The sequence below is a fragment of the Portunus trituberculatus genome, chromosome 35, assembly GCF_017591435.1.
Source record: "Portunus trituberculatus isolate SZX2019 chromosome 35, ASM1759143v1, whole genome shotgun sequence".
NCBI classification, from domain to species: Eukaryota; Metazoa; Arthropoda; class Malacostraca; order Decapoda; family Portunidae; genus Portunus; species Portunus trituberculatus.
Window position 1 is genome coordinate 40,104 of NC_059289.1, and position 10,000 is coordinate 50,103.

At 44.7% G+C, this 10,000-nt stretch overlaps 1 protein-coding gene across 1 annotated transcript; it reads right to left on the minus strand.

Annotated features, from left to right (window-relative positions):
• Positions 1-3,341: 3,341 nt before the first annotated feature.
• On the minus strand, positions 3,342-8,060 carry LOC123513077. Its single transcript, XM_045269930.1, has 4 exons — positions 6,741-8,060; positions 5,834-6,018; positions 5,296-5,620; positions 3,342-4,264 (listed from the first exon to the last, which is right to left on the minus strand). The coding sequence occupies exons 1-4, from the start codon at positions 7,765-7,767 to the stop codon at positions 3,489-3,491; spliced, it is 2,313 nt and encodes a 770-aa protein (XP_045125865.1). The 5' UTR covers positions 7,768-8,060; the 3' UTR covers positions 3,342-3,488.
• Positions 8,061-10,000: the final 1,940 nt, after the last annotated feature.

The following is a 10,000-nucleotide window of genomic DNA, read 5'->3' on the forward strand; positions in this document are numbered from 1 at the left end:
CGTCCTGCCAAAAGGTCCCACCAAAATGCCCCTCCAAAAAGTCCCTTGAAAAACACCAGCCAAAACAAACTACAAAATCCCTGCCACGAAGCCTCATCAAAGTCAAAATTCAGCCAAAAAAATGCAGCTAAATCTTCCCACCATGAAGACCTGCAAAAATGTCCTGCTAAAATGTCTCTGCCAAAGCCCCGCCAAGAAAAAGACCCACGAAGCCCCGCCAAATTGACCCTCCAACATGCTCCGTCAATAAAAATCGCGTAAAATTCCCGCCACAAAACTCCGCCAAAACGTCACGCCAAAAAGCCTTGCCAAAAACCTCGCCAGGATCCCCAGTCAAAATACCCGCCAAAAGCCGATACAAAATCCCTGCCAAAAGCCCCACCAAAAGACCAGCAAAATAAAATCCAAAACCCTGAAACGAAGCCTCATCAAAATAAAAATCGGGTCAAAACTGCATCTGTGTTGGAACTCCACTCTCCACCAAGCCCCATTCTGATGGTCTGTCCTTAATTATTGTTCTCATTTCTCTTCCTACCAAAAAGTCTTCCATCCATTTTAGTAAACTGCCATGCACTCCTCCTACCATTTCAAGTTTCCAGATCAGTCTCCGGTGTGGTACCTTATCAAAGGCCTTTTTTAAATCCAGATATATTCCATCAGCCCAACCATCTCTTTCCTGTATTACATCTATCACCCTCGAATAGTAACATATCAGGTTTGTCGTGCATGAACGCCCTTTTCTGAAACCAAATTGACACTCACAAAGTATGTCATTTTTCTCCAAGAAGTCTGTCCATCTATTCTTCACCACCCTCTCACACATCTTAGCTACCACACTTGTAAGTGACACTGGTCTATAGTTCAATGGGTCTCTCTTGTTACCTGATTTATAAATTGGGACAATGTTAGCTCTTTTCCAGTCTTGGGGCACTACACCTTCCCTTAATGTTCATATAGTGAAAACAAATGAGGAGCAAGTCTTATTTCTGTAAAACCAATAACATTAATTTTCACAGAAGAAACATGTAAAACAGTGTCAACAAAAACTTGAACATTTTTAGGAATTGATCTAATATTTAAATTTAATAACGTTAAAGTATTGTTTCTTTCTAAAGATACATTATCAAGAGTTATGTAAACTGATTTCGGAATAAGAACAGACCTACGTTGAGTATGAAATTCATTAACATCTAAGTCTCTATTATATTTATCATCAACTGGAAAGAAAGTATCAAACTGCAAATTATTATAATTATCAACACTGCAAAAGGGTATATTAGGATTGATAGCTAAATTTAGTAATTCATCCGTAACTGATGAAAAAGGTAGTTCAGTACATAAAGAATCCATTATAAAAAATTACAAGAAAAACTTTGACAAAGAAAGGCGAAAGTTAAGCACCACTTAACTACTTACGATTGCGTAGCTTCTTCCACGGTTGTTGCTGTGAACCGCCACTTGCCGCTAGGCAGTTAATAGATGAACCAGCAACGGAAGAAGACGTAGCAGCCGTATTAGCACATGGGGGAGACAATGCAGTTGCACCAAGAGACTCGGCCGCAAAATCAGTCCTAGCAGGAACAGGAGCAGAAGACGTGTCTTAAAATGCCCCTCGAATATGGCAATGTTGGCCAGTGTTTGGGTATTTGAGAGGCCAAATAATGATGTCTTTTTATGAAGTTAGTGTCATACTTAGACATGCCAACTTAGATCATATAAACCATGCTACAACTTGGTGCAGTAAACTAGTAACACCTAACCACTCGACGCAATATAACTACCATACGCCTACAATTAACTACCCTTCACCAGCTAATTGCCCACATGTGACTCCTTCTATTCTTTCTAGTACAGCATGTCCATCCCATCACTGTCTCATCACCATCCCATCACTAATAACACTGTTGCAGGATTCATTATCTACCCTTCACCATTTAGTCATCCCTTCATTGAATTATAGTACAGCTTTCTTGTACATTACCCGCCCATCAACGTCTCATCACGTTAATGACTCATCCTTATACTGAGTAGGTGGGGCAGGTGGAACAGGTGGCGGTGGAACGGTCAGCGTGTTGGCTGGTGGTAAAATGGAGTCCTGGTGGTGGTGGTGGGTGAGAATGAGACGGGGGCATGGAGGGAGAATGATGAGAAGGATAGGGATTAGGGATATTGGGGGATTGATATCAATTTGATTTGCTACTTTTATTAACGAATCACAAAGTACATACATAAGATACAGTAAAAGAAAAGTAAGGTAAAGAGTCTTAAATTTTGTTTGTGAATGTGACAAGTGGCCAGAGCCTATACAATTGTCTCGGCGATAACTCCTCCAGTATTGAGACGCATTTTTACCTTGATATTTGGGTATGATTAGATTATTCTATTTACATTAGGAAGGGTCTGTTGAGGTCAGAAGATTAATGGCCAGTCTTTACTATTCTAATCCCAAAATAAGTTTCTGTAGCTGTATGAAACCACCCACCAGCACACCAGCACGCCCACAACATAACACAGACCCGTGATAGCTTCACCATTATCATATATACGCTCACCATCACCCCACCAGGGTGCCCACCAGTACACCAACACTCTCACATCATTACACTTGCCTGTCACTACGTCTCACGTATGCATATCCATAATACCTCTCTCCTTCTTGAAATAGTATTGTTTTCTAAGAATGATATCTATCAGCTTATCTCCTTCATCCTAAATTCCTTACTTCCCACAAACCCAATACCCAGTTCTACCTATTCTTCCAGCCTATACCTTCATTGGAATGTACCTATATTAAAAATTTCTGATACCATAGCGGCGATATTCCTGAACCAGCATCGCTATTCTGTCGTCTATGACTTTATATTCTTTTGGCAACACAGATAGACACACTTGTAATTATTAGAAATCAATTCAAAAGGATATATTTCTAACGAAGAAAAGCATTTAAAGTCTTACCGCACCCCCAATCATCCTCTTCCTGACTCCTACACCTCCGACCCCTACCCACGTGCTTCTCTACCCAAACTGTAAGGCCCCTATCCCCCATCCTTTCCTGCTGTTCAAGGCTCATTACTCGCCAGATTAAGCATTCTGCAGATTTGCAAATCTCTCAAGGAACTTTGACAAAATAAGAATGAATGTGAGAGCCTTGACAGTTTGTATATATGTAGTGTGTATGTCTCTGCCATTCACTTAGTAACTAGAAAATCAATGTGTTGCGTCCACCACTGCATCCCTGTGATCATATATTTAGTCTCTCTCTCTCTCTCTCTCTCTCTCTCTCTCTCTCTCTCTCTCTCTCTCTCTCTCTCTCTCGGGCGTAATAAATTTATCAAATTAAATCTCTCTCTCTCTCTCTCTCTCTCTCTCTCTCTCTCTCTCTCTCTCTCAGCTCACGAATTTCAAGAAGGCGTGCATGAAGATATAGACACACGTGCTTACTTACTACGATGACAATAAAATGAACGAACATCGAAATAGCATTACATCTACATGGGAGACCTATACGAGAGACCCACATAGGCCATGACAAGGACGAACAGGATGATGGGAACGCTGATCTGCGCGAAGGTGTTTATCTTGACGCTTTTCACGAGTTGGTGAGGCTGCGGGAAGAAGCCAGGAGGGGCTGGGTGGTTACTAGGCTTCTTGGCACCGAAGGGCATGACAACACTGACGTTGCTCGCTGTGTCATTTTCCCTCATCCTCTGCGCATTGATCACCACAAGGATGACGACGATGAAGAAGTCGACGAGGATGCAAGCCACGAACCACACATCCAGTAGCTTGAGGTAAGAAGTGGTGGGCGTTGTCTCCGTGATCTGCGTGAAGAGTGTGGCCAACACCAGCAGCGCAGTCAGAGACACCATGATGCGGTCGTTGAAGTCATCCAGCTCGTAGAAGAAGGTGGAGTAGCAAATGAGCACCATGAGGAAGGTTGGGATATAGGTACTACTTACATAAAACCCTGACAAGTTATCCAGGTTGAAACGGATCTCTTGCCCACTGTAGTTATACCAGTCGTGGCCTACAAGCTCCACTTCACGTATCTTATATTCCCGCAAATTCCTTGCGCCTCGGTACTCCACTATGGTCTCAAAGCTCCGCAGAGCAACCAGGTATCGCGTGTAAGACTTCAGTCTAATGATAAATGTACAGGTTTGAGTGTCGAACGGGTACAACTGCAGGCGCATGTCACACGTGAATTTCACTTGATAGTTCTGCTCCAGTTTGAGGGAGTTTGTCTCCCCGGGGTACACTTCATCTGGGGAAATGAAGACATGTGCTTACAATTTATATCTCCCTGGGGATGACAAAAAATAACCTACTCCTTTTCAGGCACTTAAAGTTTATGACTATTCATATCTGAGGCATGATTCTCTCTCTCTCTCTCTCTCTCTCTCTCTCTCTCTGTGTGTGTGTGTGTGTGTGTGTGTGTGTGTGTGTGTGTGTGTGTGTGTAATTCTCCTCGGTCGTCTGCTGGTCACTCAGCCAGTCTTCCCCATTACGGAGCGAGCTCAGAGCTCATAGACCGATCTTCGGGTAGGACTGAGACCACATTAACACACGACACACACCAGAAAAGCGAGGCCACAACCCCTCGAGTTACATACCGCACCTATTTACTGCTAGGTGAACACACCCCACACATTAAGAGGCTTGCCCATTTGCCTCGCCGCTTACCGGGACTCGAACCCGGCCCTCTCGATTTAGAGTCGAGCGTGCTAACCACTACACTACGCGGTGTGTGTGTGTGTGTGTTTGTGTGTGTACGTATATATGTACGCATATATGTACGTATATATATATATATATATATATATATATATATATATATATATATATATATATATATATATATATATATATATATCGTGATCGACACAAGGAAAAATCAGCTGTAAGATTAGTTAACTAAATCAATTTTCACTTACTCGTAAAAAAAAAAAAAACGGTAATGTTATTTGGAAAGCTGGATAGGTGCCGAGTTTAGAAAGACGAAACTAATGACAAAGTAATTGCACATAGTAACCAAACCTAACCTAATCAAACCTAATTTAGCTTTCCTTCTTCCAACGCATAATAGAAATAACGTTAATTCAATATAATTGCAAGTTAAGGAATGAAAAGTTTGAATAAAGATAATAGCAACGTAATTTCACTTCATAATCACACCAAACCTTACCTAACCTGACAGCTTTCCGCAATGTATAAAAAATGAAGAGTTTGAACAGACGAAGCTAATGGTAAAGTAACTATACCTCATGACTATGATTTAGGAATTCACTCACTCACCCTCTCTGACCCTCGTGATGTCGTCAGGCAATGGCTTAGACTCCATCACTGCCACGAAAGTTTCCCACTGGAGTACGGTCACGGCCTCGGTACCCACCACGTCTTGGAAGAGCAAATCGGGCCTCCAGATGTCGTCCTCGTGAATGAAGTTAAGAGAGTCAGCATAGTTTAAGCTCTCCATATCAAGTCGAGGATCCCACCAACGGAGTATAAGTCTGATATCAATGGTGATTTTCATGTTGTTCGTGTCAAGAGGCTGCATTGACAGGATAATGATGTGGAAGTTAACCCATGCCGGATCTGTCCCTCTCTTCGCCGGGGGAACCTGACATAGGGATAAGCAGTAAGGATTAGGAAAGAGTTCTTGACTCTATGTGTGTGTGTGTGTGTGTGTGTGTGTGTGTGTGTGTTTAATATTTTAGAATAACAATTCATATTCTTAAAATAAATAAATGCATTCTTGCATTTACAGCACAAAAGGGATGACATCCATTCCCTTGTATTCCTCATCTTCCTCCGTCCCACCCAGCTCACCTACCTCCCTGATGTAGTCCTCAGGCACTACCACGGTGGTACACAGGCGTTCGTCACTCTGGTCCGGGCAGTTCACCTCCCGGTCGCAGCGTTGAATCTTATTAATACACGTGCCGTCGTGACACGTGTACTGCTTCTCACTGCATGCAGTCATTAGCAGCTCTGGATTTCTTAAGGGGCACTTGTCTCCTGCACAGGGCAGATAGATCATCTCTTTTTCAATCAGTTACTATTATACATACGAGCTCTACTGGTGATGTCATGCTACTCCGTGTTAATAAGAACACAAGAAAATAAGGCAGACTGCAAGAAGCCATGATGCCTATGCGTGGAACTCCTTGCATCAAACATACCTAAGTATTTCAACCTATTGTCACTATTCGTGAAATTATCTTATGTTCTTTTGAAGCTCTCTAATGATAGAAATTAGGAAGGAGGTTGAGGGATAGCTTGATAAATCCAAAAGTGGGAATTATTAGAATAGTCGTATTCAGAAACGCTCTGCCTTCTAACCACGAAAATTCTACAAAGGTTACAAAAATAGTTAGCTGGGTTTTTAAGTGTTTCTCCCATTATTAATGTAAACATTGTTTTAATCTGTCACTAAAACTAAAAAGAAAAAAATAATCGTATCACTTCAACTAAAATCTCTTGAAATTAGTGGAGGTGCGAAACATAAATGTTTTAGAATACTACCCTCTTTCTTACAAAGAATATAAATAAATAAACAGAATAAAACAAAAAATAAATATGAGTAACCTCTGCCATAGCGACGTATATCTTCAGGAACACTGTACTGTGGCAAAAAGTAAATAAACAATCTCCTCTCACTCTTCTTCCAGGCACACGGCACCGTAGTAAATAATAAATAAGCATTATGCTGCCACCTTCCTTTCCTAGCTCCCCCGTACCTATAATGTTCCAAGTGCGGAGGCCCACCGGGTACTGCTGTAAACTGGAGCTCTTCATGACACCGCTGACGCCTTGATCCAGGACATCCGTCAACATCCAGGTTGTGTTGTCCCAGAAGATCTCCGTGTTTCCGATGCCGCTGAAGAAAGGTTTCCCGTTTCTCACGCCCTTAATTATGTATATTCGGTCCAGTAATGTATTCTCGCAGAGACCGCGCAGCCTGAGGGTTGAGGGTTTGTCGAAAGAGCACACAGAGCAAGTCTTGAGTGTGCACGGGTACACAGCCCACTTGCCAGTGTCGAAGGCGTCCATGTAGGTACAGTTGTAGGACTCGACAGCCGTGGAGTAGCCTTTACGGAAGTTGGTGTACTCCATAGACTTGTTGGTGTCCAAGCTGATGTAGGACCAGGAATTGTTGGAAAAGACTGTCTTTACCCCAAGCCACAGGTACACGCCCCAGCTGATGGTACACACGTCCATGCGGTCTTGTGTGGCCTTCACAATGGCTATATTCTCGCTTTCGCTCTGCGGGGCACTCAGCCATCCCTTTAGCATGTGACACTGGTCCTGAGACTCCTTCAAGGTACGGTGCTCAGGAAACATGATGTGCGAGGGCGGCGGCTTCCCGCATAGCTGTTCTGGAGTGAAGGAAATCATCTCCAAGTCTCCCAGTAACTCCCAGTCATTTTCCATCGAGGAGAAAGTTACCACAGTTGTCTCCCTTCTCTTCAATGTGCACGACAAGAACTCCTTGACTCGCTGGATCCTCTGTACGTTCGGGAATATGATCAGGTCAGCCACATACCCCTCGTATGTCTGTCCAATGTTGAAGCCGCCACCGTGCAGATCCTGCTCCTGCCCCACTATCAAAATACCGCCACCACGCACCAGCAGTTCTCTCCCTAGCAAGTTGGAAATATTGCCGTGGTGCACGTGTGAGTCAATGGCCACTGTGTAGCTCCATCCCTCCAGGTCCAGACTGACGCACAGGTGGATCCATGAATACAACAGACTGTATGTAAACATGTTCCGCTGCTCCACACGACCGCTACCGCCGCAGCACACGATACCGAGGCTGCCAACGTCCCAGTCCACGTCTGGCACACAGGAGGCAAGGCTGCGTCAGACAGAGTGACAAAGGAAACACAACCGCAAAGAGAAAGAAGGAGGAGGAAGAGGAGGTGGAGCAACATCCGTTTCGTCTCTAAAGCAGATACCTAATTAACACAACTTTTGTCACATGAAAATAGGAAAAGAGATAATTTCCTAACATTATTTGTTAGTCTTATTAGAAAAGTAAGTGAAATTAGCGAGAGTGAAGAAAGTCAAAGCAAAGTATTCTCTCTCTCTCTCTCTCTCTCTCTCTCTCTCTCTCTCTCTCTCTCTCTCTCTCTCTCTCTCTCTCTCTCTCTCACACACACACACACACACACACACACACACACACACACACACACACACACACACACACACACACACACACACACACACACACACACACACAATACAACATAAAGCCAATGCAGAATAAAGATAACTTTTAAAACGACAATGGTCACTTGTTTATCTGAAAAAGAGTGAAACGAGTTATGGAAAGTATACATACGGAAACTTCTCCAAGAAAATTAAGAACAATACGCCTACCTATACCACATGCAAGACACCCTGCATCCTTCCCTTCCTAGCTCACTCCCTTCACCCGCTTCCCCCACTCACACATAAGCAGTTCGTCTTGAAAATCTGGGACGGAGTAGCTGATGATAGGTGTGATGGGAGAGCGGATGTGGTAAAAGTGAAGGTGGAGGCAGACGGTGAGGCCCGTAAGGGTTGGAAAAGGTTCCTTCAGTTTGAGGTACGACTCAATGCTTGGAACGCCCGAACTCTGCAGGAACACGCCACGGACTCGATCTTCGCTTCCCTCGCCGCCAACATCACTATTACCGGACTCCTCTAATGCTGTGTGTGTGAGAGAGAGAGAGAGAGAGAGAGAGAGATAATATAATCTTGCAGTTTCATGCTGCTTTTGTCACTCACTGCTTATGACATGAAATGAACTTGAAAATAAATAAATGAATCATTTTTAAGTGTATGTGTAATTCACCTCCTCCTCCTCGGTCGCCTGCTGGTCACCCAGCCAGTCTTCCTCATTACGGAGCGAGCTCAGAGCTCATAGACCGATCTTCGGGTAGGACTGAGACCACAACACACTCCACACACCGGGAAAGCGAGGTCACAACCCGTCGAGTTACATCTCGTACCTATTTACTGGTAGGTGAACAGGGGCCACACATTAAGAGGCTTGCCCATTTTCCTCGCCGCTTTCCGGGACTCGAACCCGGCCCTCTCGATTTAGAGTCGAGCGTGCTAACCACTACACTACGTGGTGTGTGTGCATGTGTGTAATTCACCTCGGTCGTCTGCTGGTCACCCAGCCAGTCTTCCCCATTACGGTGCGAGCTCAGAGCTCATAGCCCACTGTGTGTGTATGTGTGTGTGTAATTCACTGTTTGATCTGCTGCAGTCTCTGACGAGACAGCCAGACGTTACCCTACGGAACGAGCTCAGAGCTCATTATTTCCGATCTTCGGATAGGTCTGAGACCAGGCACACACCACACACCGGGACAACAAGGTCACAACTCCTCGATTTACATCCCGTACCTACTCACTGCTAGGTGAACAGGGGCTACACGTGAAAGGAGACACACCCAAATATCTCCACCCGGCCGGGGAATTGAACCCCGGTCCTCTGGCTTGTGAAGCCAGTGCTCTAACCACTGAGCTACCGGGCCGTGTGTGTGTGTGTGTGTGTGTGTGTGTGTGTGTGTGTGTGTGTGTGCGCGCACGTGCGTGTGCGTGCACGTTCGTACCAAGCTGAGCAGAGGTGGCAAGAGGATGAAGCAGCAGTAGCAACAGTAGTGGAACCAGAAGTGAGGCAGAACTCCGTGGGCTAGTCATGACGTTAGACGAGGAGGAAGGGAAGGGGGAGAGGAGGAGGAGGAAGAGGAAACCAGGTTTCTTCCAGTACCTCTTTTATCTCCACTGCAAGCACGTCTTTTCCTCAACACCTCGCCACCCTGCACACTTCCAGTTCCTGTGAATACCTAGTGAGGAGTAGCCTGGCACCGCCGTGCGCGCTTCGAGGTATGTGCTCCCGGGTGGGTGGCGGAGATGGGGGGTGAGTGAGGGTATCGACATTGCTTACCATGTTCTTGGGAGTTCGATGCATAGCACTCCGTGGGTTAGATCTTCATATGCCA